The sequence below is a fragment of the Onychostoma macrolepis genome, chromosome 21 (genome assembly GCF_012432095.1).
Source record: "Onychostoma macrolepis isolate SWU-2019 chromosome 21, ASM1243209v1, whole genome shotgun sequence".
NCBI lineage: Eukaryota > Metazoa > Chordata > Actinopteri > Cypriniformes > Cyprinidae > Onychostoma > Onychostoma macrolepis.
The window spans coordinates 6,522,526-6,543,381 of record NC_081175.1 but is presented as its reverse complement, the minus strand read 5'-3'; the positions used below and the strand labels follow the sequence as shown (position 1 = coordinate 6,543,381).

The 20,856-nt window shown below is 36.4% G+C and overlaps 2 protein-coding genes across 2 annotated transcripts; both read right to left on the bottom strand.

The window, feature by feature from the left end:
• Positions 1 to 453: 453 nt before the first annotated feature.
• Positions 454 to 13,780, bottom strand: cpdb (carboxypeptidase D, b). The gene is given in 22 exon segments (XM_058759353.1): positions 454 to 804; positions 1,061 to 1,157; positions 1,936 to 2,121; positions 2,213 to 2,344; positions 2,493 to 2,554; positions 2,661 to 2,756; positions 3,090 to 3,221; positions 3,309 to 3,447; positions 3,809 to 4,004; positions 4,246 to 4,521; positions 4,598 to 4,767; positions 4,867 to 5,012; positions 5,701 to 5,791; positions 5,956 to 6,038; positions 6,132 to 6,314; positions 6,385 to 6,576; positions 9,913 to 10,222; positions 10,224 to 10,257; positions 10,339 to 10,505; positions 10,577 to 10,719; positions 10,812 to 11,014; positions 13,026 to 13,780. Coding segments are annotated over 22 exon segments (3,840 nt in total). The 5' UTR covers positions 13,616 to 13,780; the 3' UTR covers positions 454 to 592.
• Positions 13,781 to 14,955: 1,175 nt separating this feature from the next.
• Positions 14,956 to 18,597, bottom strand: cryba1b (crystallin, beta A1b). The gene is made up of 6 exons (XM_058758392.1): positions 18,309 to 18,597; positions 17,784 to 17,856; positions 17,048 to 17,166; positions 16,817 to 16,958; positions 15,702 to 15,844; positions 14,956 to 15,469 (listed from the first exon to the last, which is right to left on the bottom strand). The coding sequence occupies exons 2-6, from the start codon at positions 17,826 to 17,828 to the stop codon at positions 15,322 to 15,324; spliced, it is 597 nt and encodes a 198-aa protein (XP_058614375.1). The 5' UTR covers positions 17,829 to 17,856; positions 18,309 to 18,597; the 3' UTR covers positions 14,956 to 15,321.
• Positions 18,598 to 20,856: the final 2,259 nt, after the last annotated feature.

Sequence of the window (20,856 nt, the reverse complement as noted above, 5' to 3'; positions counted from 1 at the left end):
GAAATATTAAAAATAACCCAATAAAGTGACCCAACAAGCTGAACCCAGCATTTTTTTTAACGAGTGTAGGATGGCTTCATTGGCTTGAGGCTGAGTAAACCATGAGGTAAGTTTCATTTTAGGGTGAACTGTCCCTTTAAGTCTGATCATTTAGTAAAGTAATAGCACACCTTACCTCAATAGATTGCAGTTTATCATTTATCTAAGTAGCTTGAATAATTAAAGATGAGTTCTGTGCTCATGTTCGTATAGGGATTGTAACTATGGGTGACAGTGATGCTTTGCGGTTATATAATGTAACATCAGTCCTCACCCCATTCCCATTTGTTTATTTATTTTGTCAAATGTCTAGGTGCTTTACTGCCACCTGCTGTTCATCCAACGCACTACATGCTTGAACCCCTGACTGGCTGTGCATCCACCACTAGCAACAAGCTTGGTAAATGCATATTATATCAAGTTTAGGAGACCAGAGGTTGCAAAGTTCACCGTTTACTAAACATAGATCTGCATCGGTCATTCACAAAGTCATCTGACATACTAAGTATAAAGACAGAATGATATTTTATTCTTGAACACTTTGACAGTACATTCAGCGACTCTCCACAAGGAAAGGGTCATCTTCACTCTCACTCTCATCCAGAAACTCCTGTCGCAAGGGTGATTTCTCTGAAGCCATTGCTTCCATTTGGAGGACATCCCTCTTACGACGCAACCAACGAACCCCGTCTCGTATACGGCTGAACTTGGCAGAGCGAAGGTGCCAGATGAGGAGAGCACAGATTAAGATGCTCATCAAAGAGGCTAGAGGAGGACGAAGAATTTCAGGACAGTTTACTACATTAAGGATTTATTAGTTCGGTTCACTCCTGAAGGTTTTTCCAAACAGCAGTCATTAAACGTATAATCATTACAGCCTAATTTTAAGAGTTTACTTTTTTTTTTTCCCCCAGTTTAAAATTTTTTGCATATAGTAACTTAGAATCTGATTTTTTTTTGACCAATAAAATCACTGGAAACAGAACAGAGCTGTTAAAATGTTTTTTTTTTTGTTAAATACCTGTGGCAATTACAAAGACTGCCTGACTCAAGGGAGCCCTGTCCGCTGTAAAGTCGATCACAATGGGGCTGGTCACTTTGTCTGAGGATATATTCACCTAAAACCACAGGAAGGAGAATGAGATAGTAGTAGTAGTAGTAGTAGTAGTAGTAATAGTAGTATGTGTGTAATTTCACCACCTGCTGGACAGAAGCAGTGTTATCAGCTCAGCCCAATAGAATACACAATATAATACATTTTTTTTAATTTTATTACATTACTATACAAAAGGTTTGGGATTCATAATATATATATTTTTTTATTTAAGTGCTCACCCAGGCTACATTTACTGAAGATACAGTAAACGGTAATATTGTTAATTAATAATAATGTCGTCATTTTATATTTAAATAGTTTAATATATTTTGTCTTCAACATTTTAAACTAAATCATGACATTTTGTTTCTTTTTTGCTCTGATTATCAGCACTCAAACTGCTACATTTTCCCCTCATTTTCTCTCTTTTTTTTGTGGAAACCTTATTCTTTTTCAGGATTCTTATTTTTTTTTTTTAATAAAAGGTCAGAATATAATTTTTAAAAATAGAAATAAATAGCATTTATATAAAACAGAAATCTTTACCCTATAAATGTCTTTATGGCCACTTCTTTGGTCAATCTTTGCTGAATACATGTTCATTTCTTAAAATAAACATTAAAAACAACACCTACTGACCCCAAACTTCTAAAAGGTAGTGTATTAATTTAACTTATGGTTTTATCATGCCAAAATCATCCATATTAAAATGAAAAAAAAAAAAAAAAAAGTTAATGTATACATTTTAACATTTAAAAGTGATAACATCCCTTTAAAGCTGTTAGTAAACTAGAACCTGCCTGCTGGAGTTCTTGCTGATATCCATGGGCCTGAACCAGCAGCTGATGTGTGCCTGGAGCCACGAGAGTGGTGAAGTGACCCTGACTGTCTGCATGAACATTCATAAAGCCGTTCACCACAACAACAGCATCTGACATCGGACGCCCTTTACTGTCCCTCACGACACCACTCAGCCTTCTATGAACCTTCAAAGATTAAACGGGAGGAAAACATAAATTAAAATGAGCTTAAGTTGCCTGAAATGATGGTTATTAGATGATAAAAGTATGCGTCTACCTCCAGCAGCATGCGGAAAAGAGGCAGTCTGTTCTCCATCCACAGCGAGAAGAGCTGACGTTCGGATGGGAACATACAACAGCCAGTGTATACCGTGATTTCAGGGCAAATGCCCACATCCAAACTAAAGTCCTGAAAGAGCAACATTTGTATTTTCTTAAAGGCGTACAACTTGGAATATGCAGAAAATGAAATTTAAGAGCTACATTTGAGGAGAATATGTAGGAGATACAAAAGATACAATTTCTGCTATTCAGATGATCTGAAATGGCTCCAATACCTTCATACTGCCAGTGTGAGCGCTGAAATCCGCACCCCTAAGAATCCCTCCTGGGATTTGCCCTGTTGGGTTGTATCCAAGTCACAAAGCATGATATGAAGAGGATTCCGTAATTATAGCAGTATTTTCTGTTTAATCTTCAAATTTTAAAGAGTCTTTCGAAAGTACCTGACTTTTCTGTACATCCCAGGTTACCCAAGTGCATTAAAGGATGACTGCTGGCATACAAGGAGGCCAAATATCTCAATGTCTCCTCATTTTGTGCTGTGGAGTCATAATACAAATTTTTATGACCTGCTTAAAACTAAAATTTCCACTACAGCTGCAATCACACAACTCTGAGCATGTGAAATTTCTTGTGAACCTTCTTGAGTGAATCAATCACTCAAGTATATACTGTGCTGGATCATTTATATGCCAGAGTTTAGTACTTAAAGTTAAGGGGCCCCAAACACAAAGAATGGGTAAATATATATAGAGAGAGAGATAGAGAGATAGAGATAGAGAGAGAGAGAGAGAGAGATAGATAGAGAGATAGAGAGATAGAGAGATAGAGAGATAGAGAGAGAGAGAGAGAGAGAGATATATGCTGGTTACCATGCTGATTAGGTCTGTCATAGGAGTATGTAGCCAGCAGAGAGCCTCCCTCCAACGCTACTGAGAGAGAGAAACCCCCTCCATAAATCAGATCCATCACTGCACGCGTCTCTGGCTGTGCGGATGCATTGCCTAAATATAAAGACAAACCTTATATTTACTCTAACCAAAGCTTTGAAGTGTTCAATGACATGATTTCATTGCTGAGTGTTGACTGACCATAGAAGAAATCTGTGTCCAGGTCTGTGCCATGAGCGTTGGTGTACCCCTTACTGGACGAGCAGAATCCCTCTTGTGCCTGCTCTCTACCATCAGGGTTCACACATGGGAGAATCAGTATCCTGCTCCTGTCAATCAGCTGAGGAAGAAACAAAAACTATTAATGACAGATACACAAACTCTGTTCTCTAAACCTAGTGAGCTGCCTAAATGTAAACGCAGACCAGACTCACTAGATGTTCCAAAGGATTTCTAATTAAAAAAGAAAAATTGTATTTTAATGCAATATGTTGGGAGGTCCTATATATTTTCTGTTAGCTTAGCAGCATGCTAACATGCTCTGTATTTGAATGCAAAACTTTTGCATTCTAACAAAAGTTTTACATTCTCTCTCAAATGTTTTGGGTTCCCCAGGAAAACTTTAAATTCTCTTGCAAATGGAGGTACAGAGTAAATAACTGAAGGATTATGGGTTTATTGAGAGGTTTTGTGAAGCTTGCCTTGGTGATGGCGGAATTCCTGCCATAATTGAGGCAAAGAACAGAAGCAAATTCGAGCAGCAACTCTGGACCTACTGCTGCATCACCATGGACTCCGGCCACAAAACGGATCTTGGGTTCAGCAGCTTGAGGGACCTCCAAATTGCCAGCAATCTCAAGAGCCCAGACAGTCCTAATCTCAGTGCTCTGACCCAAACTGACCCCAGGAGGGCGAAAAAAACAAAACAAAACAAAAAAACACCACCAATTGAAGATTCACAATATAATTTAACTTCCAACTTCATGTAGATCATGGGTATTTATTGAATGATGTTTGGCATAAATGTTTTGCTTATGCTGTTCTAGATGGTTAAATACTGGCCCAATCATCTCAAGTCTTAATCAGATGGTTTGTGGTGCTTGCTAAGAACCAAAGACACATCTTCAGTATTACATACCTGTACAGCCGTGTGATGCGAGGGAAGTTTAAGGTCAATCCACGCAGGAACTCAGAGCGTTCCCTGTAGGTTCGGTACCGCAAGGTCTGAGCAGGGAGAAGGCTGCGGACCAACTGATCCAACTCACCAGGGGCTAAGAGCCGTTCCACCAGTTTCTCAAAGTCCTTCTGTTCTCCTTCCTCAACAGATGGCTGCAACGCATCTCTGGTCAGCTTGAAGTCCACCTGCTCCACCCGAGTCTCCAACACGCGGACAGATTCTGATATTGGAATATAACTGTGGATAGATCACAGAAAACATAATGGCTGATCCGTTTTATAACTGGCATTCTCTTCATTTGCCCATTTCTCACCCTGGAGCAGAAGCGGTGATATGGTAAGAACCAGGAGCCAGAGGTCTCCAGTACTGGCCCGTGCTGCTAGTGTGGACATGATGGCTTGAGCCTTCCACCACGACTGTGGCATTAGCAATGCCTTTGCCAGAATGACCATCAGTCACCATACCCCTCACAAATAAATGAACCTGACATATTGGACATCACACAAACCATGCAAAGCTTTAAGTGGAATAGCTCACCCGAGGAAATGACTAATGTGTCGATCATGATCAAGAATGAATCACCTGTTGTATAAAGTGCAAGAGCGCTCCGTGATTCTTCTCCCAATATTCTGAGAGCAACTCCTCTGGTGGAAGCAGTTCACAGCTCAAACCAATCTTAACGGCTAAAGTGTCTGTGCTGTGATATGCCCAAGTCAGCATATCAATTCCTACCATTATGCAAAAGGAAAAAACAGTGTTGATTTCCATGTGAAACTGGACACTCTAGGAAGATGTACTTATGAATAAACAATTAAGACAAAAAAAATCTAATAACATAAAATATGTACAATATCCTTCAAAAATGTAGGGCCAGTAAGATTTTTTTATTTGTTTTTTGAAGAAATAAATTACGCAGCTAAGACACATTAAAAAGCGACAGTAAAGAGTCTTATGTTACAAAAGATCTATTTCAAATAAATGCAGTCCTTTTGAACTTTACATTTAAAAAAAGAAAATCCTAAAAAAAGCCTATCATGGTTTACACAAAAATATTAAACAGCACAAATGTTTTCAACATTAATAATAATAATAATAAGTTTCCTGAGCACCAAATCAACATATTTGAATAATTTCTGAAGAACCATGTGACTGAAGACTGGCGTAACAGCTGCTGAAAATTCATCTTTGCCATCACAGGTAAAAATGGCACTTACAAATATATTCAAATGGAAAATAGTTATTTTAAATTGTAATATTTCACAATATTACTGTTTTACTGTATTTTTGAACAAAACTTGAACTTGGTCAGCAGCACAAAAGATTTTTCAATAACAAATACTACTATTTTTTACCATTCCCAAACATTCAAGTCTCATATAATTTTCATTTAAATCAGTGATTATGCTTTAGTCTGACCTGTGATTACTGGACGATGGTGCTTATTGCCTTTTTTCTCTCTGGTTCTTGGCACATCACAGGCCTGAGGCTCTTGAAAAGCCTGAGATTGCTGGAATGAAAGAATTTAAGAAAGACTTGTGATATAAGCATTAGAAAACACTGATATTCAACACGTTTTCTGCTGATGATTTAGTTAAATTAAAATGTCACAAATGTTACATTAATACATTATATAACTCCATATTCAACATACAGCATATGCAATATGCATACCACATAATAGGCTTTTGCAACTGATTTAAACAGGTCCTCATCAACAGAGTCAAGGGAACTGGGGTAGACGACTCCTCTAAACCCTAGAGAAAACAGTTGCAGACCAGTTTTTTTATTTAAAAAAAAAAATAATAATAATAAACATTTTAAAGAGAAAACCAAGCCACTTTCTGTACCTCCACGTATACTTGCAGACAGTACAAAGAAGTGATCCTTGATCCAGTTTATCACTGCCAGAGTTTCTGCTTCAACAGTATTTCCTGATCCTGACTGTTTAGGGAAATTTGCATTCAGGTCAACACGGTGACTGTTACGGTGTCCAATAATACTTAGGTCTCCTGAGACCCGTTCATTGTGAGCTACGAGAAGAAAACGAGGTTAAATTCAGAAGTCAACAATGAAACTACCTGCCAATGTGTTTGCTTGTACCTTTTAGTGCCAATTCATTCCCGTCTGGGTTCATGGAAGGCATGATGTGAATTCTTGTGCTATTGACCAGACGTGTGACCAATAGATCTTTGTCATAATTGCGGCACAAGTACTCAACCAGGTTTAGGAGCATCTCACGTCCGATAAACTCATTTCCATGCAGGTTACCCAAAAACATGATCTCTGGTTTGCCTGGATGAAGTAAAGAGATGATCACATATATGATCAGTTGAGAAATATTTTTATACTGTACAGGTGCATCTCAAAAAATATCATGAAAAAGTTCTTTTTTTTGGTAACATTTCAAAAAGTGAAACTTTCCTATATTCTAGATTCATTACATGTAAAGTAAAACATTTCAAAAGTTTGTTTTAATTTTGATGATTCGAGCTTACAGCTCATGAAAGTCAAAAATCCAGTATCTAAAAACATTAGAATATTTCCTAAGATCAATCAAAAAAAGGATTTGCAAAACAGAAAAGTTCAAGTTCTATAAAGTATGTTCATTTATGCACTCAATACTTGGTCGGGGCTCCTTTAGCACAAAAATTGCAGCATCAGTGAGGAACGGCATGGAAGCGATCAGCCTTTGGCACTGCTGAGGCACTATTGAGCCCAGGGTTGCTGCAGGATTTTTAAGCTCAAATTTAAGACTTTAAGACCTTTTTTAAGACATGCACAAATAAAATCAATACCATATGAGCAGGGTAGGGCAATGTCTATGGTAAACTGTAAAATGAATGTAAAAAGCATGATTTACAGTTCAGATAGAAGTTTTCACAAAACAAAACATTTAAAAAATTATACTTAAACTTCACATTTCAGCCTTTAAACCATTTTTAAGGAAACGGATGAGTCAAAAGTATTAATTGTATTAATTTAAACAATTATCAATAAATTATTATATTAATTAACATACAAACACATTTTAATGTTTACATTTTTATAATGAATTATCTCATCGATCCACCAGTTCACATTTACAGCTCTGCGTGTTTGCAGGGTAAAAACATGGGTCGATTTTTGCATTGGTCTGAACAAAAACAACCCAATGTTCCTGTAATACTAGAGGCTGCAGTTCTAGGACTGCATAGGACCCTATTTTTTGGGACAGCACCATCTATTCCAACAGAGGAGACCTGATTCAAACATTAAACAAACAGATGCAAACAAACAGCACATCAGACGTGAAGCGCTGCGGCTAATTAACTGAAGTCTCACACAGACACAAGTCTTCTTTTCAAGAAAACTTAATTTTAAACCAGAATATATTGGATTTTGAAATAAATTAGGTTAAATATTTCAAGAGGGTTACCAACGGGTATGTTTAGGGTTAGGAGTTGGTTAGGACAATAATTAAGTGTATAAAATTAAATAACTACATAATTCCTTAAATAATAATATACAGAATTGAATAGCAAGTGCTATAAAATAGTATGAGCCACTAATATTTAGTCATTTAGCAGATGCTTTTATCCAAAGCGACTTATAAATGAGGACAATGGAAGCAATCGAAATCAACAAAAGAGCAATGATATGCAAGTGCTATAACAAGTCTCATTTAGCCTAACGCAGTACATGTAGCAAGAGATTTTTTTTTAAATTATATAATAAATAAAAAGAAAACATAGAATAGAAAAAGAATAGAGCAATCTAGTGTTAGAGGCCTTTTTTGCTTTTGTTAATTGTACAATAAATAAAAAGAAAACAATACAAAAAGATTAGAAAAGCTAGAGTTAGTTTTTTTGTTTTGTTTGTTTTAGAAAACAAGCAGTAAATGAATAGAGTGCAAGTCTAAAAGGGACACGTTTTTTTAAAAGAATAGAATTAGAATAGAGAGAGGTGTGACTTTCTTCTTTTTCGCTTACATTCTTTTTGGCTCATTAAAAATTAATCTTGCTGCCACGTTCTGGATTAATTGTAAAGGTTTGATAGAACTGGCTGGAAGACCTGACCTGACGTAATACATACAAAAAATTTAAATAAAATTAAAAAAACAAACAAAAAACTATAGGGTCCTAGAAATCCAGTTCTGAAACTACAGTCTCCGGCTACTCACAACTACAGCCTTATTGAACATGCACATTCATTCTCTGCCAGCAGGAGGCGCTTTCGAACGGTTTCCCCGGTAACAGCAGAACACAAAGCAGCTGCAGCACCGGACTTTGAAACGTGCCGCGCTCATATTTTATTTATAGCCTTTTGAAGTTTAATGGTCACATTAAGCTGTATCGCGATTCTGGACTGTACCCAAATTTAAGACCTCTTGAAATCATAATTAAGAATTTCTTGTACAATTTAAGACTTTTTATGACCTTAAATTTGATAAAATACATTTAAGACCTTTTAAGGACCCGCGGGAACCCTGTGAGCCTTCAGCTCGTCTGTATTGTTGGATCGACTGTTTCTCATCTTTCTCTTGAAAATATCCCATAGATTCCATATGGGGTTCAGGTCAGGCATGTTGGCTGGCCAATCAAGTACAGTAACATCATGGTCAGCAAACCACTTGGAAGTGGTTTTGGCACTGTGGGCAGGTGCTAAAGTCCTGCTGGAAAAGGAAATTAGCATCTCCATAAAGCTTGTCAGCAGATGGAAGCATAAAGTGCTCCAAAATCTCCTGGTAAACTGCTGCATTGACTTTGCACTTGATAAAACACAATAGACAAACACCAGCAGATGCCACGGCACCCCATCACTGACTTCAGAAACTTCACACTGGACTTCAAGCAGCTTGGGTTCTGTGCCTATCCAGTCTTCCACCAGACCTTGATTTCCAAATGAAATACAAAATTTACTTTTATCTGAAAAGAGGACTTTGGACCACTGAGCAACAGTCCAGTTCTTTTTCTCCTTAGCTCAGGTAAGATGCTTCTGACGTTGTTTCTATTTCAGAAGTGGCTTGGTAGCCCTTTTCCTGAAGACGTCTGAGCGTGGTGACTCTTGATGCACTGACTCCAGCTTCAGTTCTCTCCTTGTGAAGCTCTCCCAAGTGTTTGAATCAGCTTTGCTTGACAGCATTCTCAAGCTTGTGGTCATCCCTGTTGCTTGTGCACCTTTTCCTACCTGATTTCTTCCTTCCAGTCAACTTTGCATTTAATATGCTTTGATACAGCACTCTGTGAACAGCCACCACTTTCAGTAATGACCTTCTGTGACTTACCTTCTTTGTGGAGGGTCTCAATGATTGTCTTCTGGACCATTACAAAGTCAGCAGTCTTCCCCATTATTGTGGTTTCAAAGAACAAGAGATATCCAAAATTTATACTGTAGGGTTGGTCATTTAATGAAACTCAAATGTAAATATTCTAGTATTTTGAGATACTGGATTTTTGACTTTCATGAGCTGTAAACTCTAATCATCAAAATTAAAAAGACAAAAAAACATTTGAAATATTTTACTTCACATGTAATGAATCTAGAATATATGAAAGTTTCACTTTTTGAAATGTTACCAAAAAAAATAACTTTCTCATGATATTCTAATTTTTAGAGATGCACCTGTACCGAGGTCGTACGCAATCGCACCTCTCTGATCAACACCAGGATTGGTGGATATCTCCATTACATAAAGATTCCTGCCCTGCACTGATCGTCCAGCAGAGTACAGGTAAGTGATGGAAGGATGGACAGCACTAAGCAGTTGCAAGGACATCTCCATTTCATCATAACTATGATATCGGAAATCCAAAGTATGGATTGGAGACCTTGAGGTGGGAGGTCCAGGTGTGTTCAGACCTTCATTGGTTACCACAGGTTGTTCAGAGGGGTCTCGCATTAACATCTCCTCTACAGGTTCCTCAAGAGTGAAGTTTAACAGCGTGGCTTTGCCTTCAATTCACTGGCACATTCTTGACAGTATTTGAAAGATATCTGAAGGAAACATGAAAAATTCCATTAAACTGGACCAATTCCATTTCATAATTATTCTTTTATGCATCTACATATAATCACCCAGGTGAGCTAGCAGTGACGTCATATCTTCCAGGCAGCAGCAGACGATAATAATCACCAAACATCCCAGTTGTGATGTTGTGATCAGTTCCAGAAACGGAGATTGTTGCATCTGGGAGTCCAATGCCTGTTCTGGTCATTATGAAACCTCTCACACCAATATGAGCCTATAAACAGAAGTGAAATAAGGTTTGTTAGACCACTCATGGGACTACACAAAACATTCAAATCAACTCACTTGGTGTATGTAGGCAAGAAGGGCCTCCTTGTTATTGGTCCATTCTGTGAAAAGCTGAGAAGCTGGTGGATACTTGCAGCAGCTCAACTCAAAAGTGACTTCAAAGCAGTTCCCTCTGAAGTAGCTGTAATCCTGCATTCCCCCTGTGCACAGACAGGACACCAAATCACTGAATGAAAGTTCAATGGAGTTCCACTTGGGTACAAGGCCTGATTTTAATGTCAAACTGTGATACCATCTCCCAAGCTTTTGTCTGGATCATCAGGACAGCCAGGATTGTCCATCCCCATTATGGGATGGTTCTCAGTGTAGGTTTGTGCTAAATGGCGAAAGAGAGCAACATCTGCTGTCAGCCCTGAGGTTGCATAAGAACTGCCGTCATCAAAGGGGTAGGTGGCCATCACTGAGCCCCCATGTAGACTACCAGACAAGACAAACCTTGAAAACACGACACACAGGAAGCAAGCATGGTAGGAAACACTTCTTGAGAAAAGATCTGACTTGTGAAAATCTCAGATCAGAAGCAAGAGAACATTACACCACTGAATAATTGGTTTCATCACTGAATAATCAGAGATTCATGTTTTCCAGGCTAGAATGAAATGTTACGCCAATTTCCCCATTTAAAAAAGCTAATTTGGTGTCTGAATCAATTAATATAAACAATATACTTATGTTTTATGAACATTTTGAACAAGTTTTATTAGTTTTTTTTATATTTTCAGTTTTCATTTTTTTTTTTTTTTTTTTGTAGTAATTTAGTGTGTGTGTTTTTTTTTTTTTTTTTTTTTTAAGTGTTACTAGTGAGGCTCATTTTATTTATTTTTTCGGTTAGTTTTCATTTTAGTTCAGTTTTCATTTTTTTAAATTTCCAGTTAGTAATTTAACCCCTGGTTTCATAGACAAGGCTTAAACCTAGTCCCAGACTTAAATAAAAGTCTCAGCTGTTTCAACAGAAAGAAACTTGCATCGATTGATCTTAAAACATGTCAGTGCCTTTTGGTCGTCTCAAGATGCACACCAGTAATGTTTTTTTTTTTTTTTTACTAAGGCACATTTATAAAAGTTACTTAAATGTCCTATTGGAGCTATGGCCTAATCCTGGCTTAGTCTAAACCAGGGGTGTCAAACTCAGTTCCTGGAGGGCCGCAGCCCTGCAGAGTTTAGTTCCAACTCACATACCATGTAGTTTTCAAATAAGCCTTAATGACTTGATTAGATGGATCAGGTGTGTTTAATTAGGGTTGCATCTAAACAGTGCAGGGCTGTGGCCCTCCAGGAACTGAGTTTGACACCCCTGGTCTAAACCCTGTCTGTGAAACCTGGGGCCTGTACCATAATGGTAGATGAACAAATTCAGAGTTACAGGATTAGATTTGAGTTGACAAAACCAAACCAAACCACTCCAATCTGGCTTTGTTGGTACCATGATGCTGATCATCAACTTTCTTTGTCAACTGAGGCTTTGAGTTTGTGGAGCAGGTGCACATGAATGTGTGACATCACTGGTGAACAGCCAATCACGAGCCTTGGTTAAAGGTTTAGCTAAAGGTTAAGAGATTGAAGAATATGATGAATTTAAATGCATTTACAATGGAAAAAGCACTTGTTCATGAAAGAGGACAAATAAGCGAAATTAGCTTGCTTCATCAGTGCAGTCACAAGTGAAACTTAAGTTAGTTTATATAGTTGGAAATATACAGCGATAGAGACTCAAACATGTGAGGTCACGTAGCCATTTTTAAAGCGTTATCTATTGATTCTACAGCTTATTTATATTACATATGATCTGTATTAACATTCATTTAAAATAAATGATTTATAACAACTGTTACACTAAAATTACTTGTGTGTAATGGATTAATAATAATATAATTATACAAATAAAATAAAATTTTTGGTTTTGGCCAGACAATTTTTTTTTTTTAGTACTAGTGACCTTTAATTTGGAGCAAGAGAAACTGGGGGAAGTGACTGTGTCAGACATGCGTCACTTTGCTCACATCTGGTTGGTCCAATTTCAGTTTGAGATCTCTAGCTGTGGAGTGCAAGTTACTATGGCAATGAACCCAGCTAAAAGCCAAGCCATTTTCATGGTACCTAAAACCCAGGATTGGTGCAAACTAAACAGAAATTTACTTGGCTAGCCAGCTAATCCGGCTTCATGGTACAGGCCTCAGGCCTTAATGCTTCAATATAAAATAATTTAAGTTAGCTTTCTCTCTATTTTCAGAAGGGAAGACCCCTGCTGACCCTCCAATAATAAATATCAAATAATTTTAATGACATGGATTTAAATGGAAAGGTTAATTGAGGTTGTCAGTGCCAAATGATTTGATTAAAACATTTGTAAGTTTATATAAATAATAATAAATAGCCTTTAAAACCTTTTGAATTGAATAACTGTGTAGAGAAATAGAGTATTAAAACTACAAAGCAAAAAACATACTTTTTCTCAAGAATCCATTTCATGACAGCTGTGACCTCCGGTAGGTCTTCTGAGGTCTTACTGAAGGACTCATCCCGGTCTGGGAAACTCTTATCGAGGTCATAATGTTTGGCATTCTCGCGGCCTTTGCTGCCAGTGCAGTCCCCCTCCACCGCGCGCTCAAAGCCGTCAGGATTCATGCTGGCCATTATATAGATGTCAGTCCGGTTCACCAGCTCTGTTACTCTCACATCGCGGCCATACTGAGTCAACAGGTACTCAATCAGATACACTAACAACTGCCTCGATAAAGCCTCGTCCCCGTGGATGTTGCCCACATACTTGAACCTCGGTTTGCCTGGTGCGTCCGTAGTCGGATTCGTTGTTATTCTCATGACCCAAAGCGCCCTTCCCTCGACAGACTGTCCGATGCTCGAGAGGCTGCAAATATGTGCGTACTTTTGAGAAAAACGCTGAAGACGATCGGTCAGGTCAGCGGAGTTGTAATATCTTTTGTATGTTTCTTCCTGAACTTTGTTGGTGCGTCTCAAACCGAGTATTTGGTGCGAAACTATTAAAATATGCGGCAAAATGAGCCACAAAGTATGCATTATGTGATTATATTAGCTTAGAAGTGATTTTTTTTTTTTTTATCTTTTGTTTGTTGTTTTATCGTTAGTTGCCTTTTTGTTGAGCCATCACAAATTGTTCATCACTGGCCTGTCATTGCGCAAGTTAAACGCACTGAGTCAAAATTAGGGACACTAATAGATTGCACTTGGCATAATCAGTATAAAATTGGTTTGCACAGGGTCAAACCAAAATCTGGATTAAACCACTGCCATTTGTTAAGGGGTGGTTATCAATTTTCCGTTTTTTTTGTTTTTGTTTTTTTTGACCATGTACAATGTAAAATGTATGTTATGTCATAATTTCTTTAATTATATATATATATATATATATATATATATATATATATATATATATATATATATATGTATGTGTGTATGTATGTGTGTATATATATATAGATGTAGATATCTTTTAAAGTTTTTTTTCAGTTCCCATGAGTGTGGTAAACGAAATTCCAGGTAGTTTCTCAATATGATGTCATAAAAATATTGTACATAAGGGTATTTAAAATTTTAACTCTCTTAAATATAAAGGCATCTATATTTTTTATGCAAAAAAAGTAAATGTTAACCATGTTTATGATCACTGTACTAAAAGAAAATGATTAAATAATCTGGAAAACGTTTACATATTACACACACACTTAGATATGCCTTTTAGAGATATTTTTCCGAATTATCACTTAGATTAAGTAACTAAATAAATAAAATACACATGGGGATGCTTGAAGAAGCAGCGGATGAAACTCTTTACCTTTCCTTTTTTGTATTTGTTTACATTTAGAACATTTTACATTATCACCTGTAAATTTCATTTACAGTCATTTTATATGCATGTTGATAAAGTAGCATCTGGAAGGTAATTTAGTGGATTATATTTGGATGGAATCACTAAATCAATGATGAACTGACTTTAACTGGAAAATTGAGTGTTTACTATTGTCCTCTTGCATTATCGACACACTATTTTCCTGTTTAATACTGTAAAGCTGCTTTGACACAATCTGTATTGTATAAAGTGCTATATAAATAAAGGTGACTTGACTTACATTTGACATATATTTAAATTATAGGCCCATCTATTGCCATGTGAGTACTAACGGCTGTCCTTGTTATGTTTTAATGTAAATTCTGAGACATCATATCTTTTCATTTCAAATTTTAATGTTAGACAATTCATTACACCTTTTCTGAAAATGACTGATGTGAGAGTTTGGTGTTTGTTTTAATGTTCATTTAAGGTCAGGAAAGATCCACACGCTACAGTCAGCTGATATCAATTATTCAGTTTTTTTCTTTCTTTAGATTTTATGCTCATGTTCTTTATTCATCAAATATCATACAGAAGTTGACCATGGAAACTGCAACGGCTGTGATCATGATGATCAAGGAAGAGCAACGCTCCCGGCTTCTCACCGCACCACGTCCGTTCGGCTGTCATCATATAGGACTTTTTCTTCTCATCGTTCCTGCCGTCAATAGTTTGTCTTTCTTTCCTCGTGTAGTGGGTAAAAAAACGCGCTGTGGACTTGTTGCATTAGTGTAGCACCAGTATGCCAGCCTTCCGTCCGGGTCAGCAAACCATCTTGCAAGGCTGGGAACAGAGGGATGGAGGAAGTGGAAGTCTAAAGGGCTCAGAAGGAGGAAGAAGGGAGGGAAGGGAGGAAGGACACGGCTGGTTCCTCTCAATGCTGGATCCTACGGATAGACTGGATCTGAGGGGTCTGAGCGTGGCAGCCGTACTCCCTGTAGTGCCTGTACTCGCCTCCGTGGCAGTCGCACTCCATAATGTACTGGTAACCACGGTAACCGGGATACTGGTAGCATACCCAGCTAGAGAAATAGGGACAGAGAGGCAGCATGTTACCATGGAGGCCAAGTGGAGCGTTTGATTTCTCAAGTGTTGACGAATGCAGTGATGAATACACTGACGCCAGGCTTTTTAAGATACAGATCAAATCCAGCATCAGAGAAGAAAGCCAGAAAACCAGCCTCCATTTTTGGACCAAACATATTTGACCGTAATGATTAGATGATTAAAATCCATTCGGGCAATCGTACTTACGCGCCACTCATGACTTGGATGGAGCCAATCTCGTTGTTGCACCATCCCATAGCCTGCAGGGAGGGGTAGTCACCGCACACCTCCCACTGCTTTCCAGTCATGTTCTCACACTCGAAAAGCGTCATACGGCAATCACTGTGCATCTGATTCACAATGGAGAGAGAAAGACATGACACTTGTTGAGTGAAAATTCTGATTTTGTTTCCCTTTAAGTTCATGGTTTGGAATTTGCCCTGTCTTGCAAATGGAAATTGAATTTATTGCAGTGTAACAGTCACACAACTCTAGCACATGAACCATAAAATGAGCATAAAAAAATAAAAGTTGAAATAATTAAATAAATAAAGGTGGATTTTCAAACATTAATTATAAAATCAATGTTTTAACTTATATCAACTATATCTATATTCATCTATCTATCTTATATAAATCATAAATCCTATAGAAAAATAGAAATTTTATAAATTGCATTTATATTTTTGTGTATTGCTTTAAATAAATATTTTAGATTAATGTTTCTAATGTTTTCATTATACCCTTTGTGTATATGATAACATGTAAATGATAATAAATAAATAAATTAGAATTAATAGTAGATAAACTAAATTTATAATCTTTGATTATTTATTGCTTTTTAACAAATATTTCATATTTTATTTAATCCCTTTGTGTATAATAGCATGTTTAACATTGATTATTAATATTTTTTGTAAATTAGATTTATATTTTATTATTTATTACTTTTTAAACAAATATTTTAGATTTATATTTCTAATATTTCTCATTATACCCCTGGTGTATGGAACGTGTGCAAGTAAATTAACAAATGTAGCTTTTCAAACAATGATTATTAGTATATTTACATTTTTATATACATTTTATTAAAATGATTTATTATTTAGATTTATATTTCTGATATTTCTATTTATTCTATTTCAATTACGCTTTATGCAATTTGTTTGCCATGCAGCTCAATTCAAATCCAATTTATTCTCACTTCTATTTAACGCCATGTATCTACAAATATGTCAAACATATAAATGTGTTGAGAAATAGTGATGGTCAGAGAGTCTGTGTGTATATTGTGTGTCTTTGGTGCAGATGGTCTCACTCACAGCAGAATAGATGGGGCGGAAGGACATCATCCTCTCAATGCGATAGGCATTGTTGCCACTCCAGGCCTCCCAGCAAGGGTAATCTCCCTTCTCCAGGATGAACTGCTGGCCATTGAAGGTAGAGTGCTCAAACCCTACCCAGCTAGAGTCAGAAGAAATGATTAGGTGACGGGGCTGGAAAGAGGAAGAGAGATTTACTCAAGCTAATTGAAGATGCTTGCTTTTACTCACGCGCCACACTCCACTTTCAGGGAGCGGACAGTCTCCATTCCGTACTCCATGATGTTCTGGCAGCAAGAGGTGAATTCACAACGCCTTCCCTGGAAATGCTCCTGATCGTAAACGGTAATCTGAAAAACAAAGAAATGTGTAAATACACACAAATATCTTTAGTTCAACATGTTGTTAGTGATCATTTATTTAGATACCCATTTAGTTTGTTCCAAATTGCATTAAAAATGGTTTTAAATGATTTAAAATTAATTTATGTTGGGAAAAAAATAAAAAACCTATAAAATAAATTCATACGTCAAAAGTTAGGAATAATTAATATTTTTTTAAATGTTTTTTTTGGAAGAACTGTCTTATGCTCTGCATTTATTTGATCAAATATACAGCAAAACAGTAATATTGTGAAATATTATTACCATTTGAAAAAACAGTTTTCTATCTGAATATATTTCAGAATATAATTTATTCCTGTGATGGCAAAGCTGAATTTTCAGTAGCCATTACTCCAGTCTTTAGTGTCACATGATCTTTCAGAAATCATTCTAATATGCTGATTTGATGCTCAATTTTTATTGGCACTCAAATATTAATAATAATAATAATAAAATAATAAATAATATTATAATAATAAAAATATTTTAGTTTTTAGTATTTTTGTGTGAACTGAGATTTTAAAAAATTAATTAAATGATCTATTTAAAATAAAATAAAATAAAATAATTATTTTAACATTCACCTTCCATGGTCCCATGGGCATTGACATAGGGTTTGTCAGAGCCATTGTTTCAGATATCTCAGCGCTGACTGACCTGCATGCAAGGAATCATGTCAGAAAAGTTTGCACCACAAACATTGTTTAACACCAATAAAATTCTATACATGATGATCAATTTTCATACATTCCTACTTTCACTAACTTGTCCTACTGTGAAAAAAAAAAAAAACAGTACAAGTGTTGTCAAGGATAATTATATGCATTCTTTGTGCGACAAGCCTGAACCCTGTTGGGTCAATTAAACCGAGTGGCTTATATCACTGTCTAATGCACATCAAGTCGGCTAATGAAAACAATCTTGTTCAAATACCTTGTTGAATCATAAGTATCTCCTCTATCATAGTTATAATTAGCATATCTGATTGTATCAGTGGATCACTGTTTGATTTATCATTCTGTATATTTAATGCTCACTATGGTGTTCCAAGCTTGTTTAATTACTATCCGGTTTAAATTTGGCAGAGGTACAGGGTTTACCAGACTTACCCAATAGAATGAGCTGTATGCGTTGAGGGGAATCCACCACGCGGTCTCCTGCTCAGGCATCTGTGGGGCTATTTATACAGATGCCGCTTCAATGGGGCTCCCTGACTCACAGACCCCGGCTGCTGTCAGCATTTTGCTTTGGATGCCTTTTGTTTCTGACCTGAGCTTTAGGCCTTTCTTTCCTCCGCATACTCTTTACAATGAAGTGATCTCCACCAATGAGCGGCCATGCAGCTGCAATGGCAGCCGTGCGACCATCTCTCGTATTCCCTGATGATCACCTCACTTTTACACTATAAAGGTAGCAATGCATACCAATATCTGATTTTAGGTCATATTTATGTGAATTACATAAAAGGTCATTTACTAGAACTCGAGATTTTCATTTCAGGCCTTTCGAATTTGAATTGAAGACATCTTTGCGACAATATATCGAATGTCACAGACTCTTTACGGAGATAGTTACATTTAAAACAGCTTTGAAATATATTCACTTTCTATATGTGGTTTTCACAACATGCAAAGTTTGAATTTGTTGATGCCTGTGATGAAATGACAATGATCTAAACAATAGTGAATTTTTATATTTCCAGTTTTTAGTCTACAGTTCATCCGAGTGCAATCTTCAAGCCGCTGCTTACATGTTTTCTGGGGTTTGGTCAGATTACGGAGGCGATGTCTGATTAATGTAGTGAGTAACGCGGATCAGTTTCTGGCCCACAAATGGAAAAACATGGCAATGCAGATGCTAATATGAATCAGTGTGTTTTCCAAAGCGATGAAGTGGATACTGTTTACATACAGACAAATATAACATTACAGCACTTTAAATGTTTTAAAACTACTGTGTTCCAATGCAACTTATATTAAATTCAGGAACGATTCATGGGTTTTTAGAAAAACTATGTAGTCATTTACATTGAAAGATGCATATATGCTGGAAAAAATGGTGTAGGATTTACTTTGAAACAATTTTTACTCAATTTCTGGTTAATTTCACAAATGGCTGAAAGACTAAAATTGAGTTTTCTTGTAAAACGTATCTTTTTTTTAATTGCAAATATAATTTTTAACAGTGTATAGACCTGAACATTTCAGTCAGTGTGATTTGAAATGAACTGAACAGCTTTAGCATTAATTGTGAAATGACTTCTGATGCTCAGCTCACGACCTCGACCCAGGTCTCTTTGCAAAACAATGGCCCGTACACAGACTGCAGTCAGCACATTGTTGTCCAGGGTGGAGTTGTGTGTGTAGAATGTGTATGACGTGTGTATCTGTTAAGCTCTGTGTGTGTGTGTGTGTGTGTGTCAAATGTAGTTCTGGTTGTGTGTAAAAATGTCTGTATGTGCATGTGTGTGTGTGTGGATTTCTGCTGATGAGAGCAGCCACGCCGTGATGACAAAGAGACAAGCCAGCTCAGCAGGCCCATGAGATGAAATGAGTGTGTCCTCTTCTACAAACATACACACTCTCAATCATGTTATTAATAAACTCACCTCTGTATGAACATTACTGTAATATAAACGTGTTGCTCATGACATTTATGTATGCTTTTGTTCTGTTTTTTAAGCTATAAAGGTTTGATTCTACCTTAGTTTGTGTCATAATGTAATATAATAGGCTATTATACCAATAAATACAACTATATTGGTTAAAAGAGAGTTCTTTGAATTATCCGAAGATGGCAGGCACAAAATGTAATTATAGAATTATTATATAATTTGGTGAAACCTTTTAAAGCAAACCAAAACCATGAAAATACAAGCTCTTATAATTGTATTATTTGCTGAATTAGCTACTTGAGTATTTTTTTTTCTTTTTTCTTCATAGTGTTTAGAAATCAATGTCTCAGTCTCTGTTATAAATTAATTAAATGTTGATTTCCTTTATATCAACGGTTAGGTTTTTTTTTTTTTTTTTTTTGTACTGTCGTGTGGCGTCCTCTGGTGGACTGTCATGACTTCAAGGTTGTTTATTGGCATATATGGCTCCTTCAAGAACTTTTAATTGTACAAAAAGTACTTTATGGTGGCAAAAGATTCTTTAAATTATTAAAAAGTTTTTAAAAGAAAATAGAGGCTATTTTAAGAACTGTTCAGTAAAATCTTCTTTGGGAAACCTTTATGGAAACTTTATTTTTAAGAGTGTTGAATCAAATTTGTTTAACTCCTGGGGCCACATGAATTGTAAACATGTCAAAGCAGACTTAAAAGAAATTAAAATTAGATTTAAAGTAAAAAAAAAAAAGAAGAAAAAAAACTTGAATACATCTATATAAGCTATATAAGTTTTATTTTTCTTTTAACGTCTCGTATTTGCTGGGGTTTGTGTTTTATTTATTCGATTTGTTTTGAGTTTGAATTAATGCACGTTCACACAATTCACGAATAAACTTGGATCATACCACACAACAAACGGGAGACAATTCGAGACAGATATTCGGTGCACACTACATGCTAGAACGACCAATTCAATCCAGGCTCGACGACTGATTTTATCTAAAACTATTTCCTTAGAAATACAACGCGCTGAACTCAAACCTGCC

Excerpts from the sequence above, each read along its gene's own strand:
- cryba1b (XM_058758392.1), bottom strand. The coding sequence starts at position 17,828 with ATGGCTCTGACAAACCCTATGTCAATGCCCATGGGACCATGGAAG. Across the intron at positions 16,959-17,047 it reads CTGAAAGTGGAGTGTGGCGC|CTGGGTAGGGTTTGAGCACT; the intron begins GTGAGTAAAAGC and ends TTCTGACTCTAG. Across the intron at positions 15,470-15,701 it reads ATCCAAGTCATGAGTGGCGC|CTGGGTATGCTACCAGTATC; the intron begins GTAAGTACGATT and ends CTATTTCTCTAG.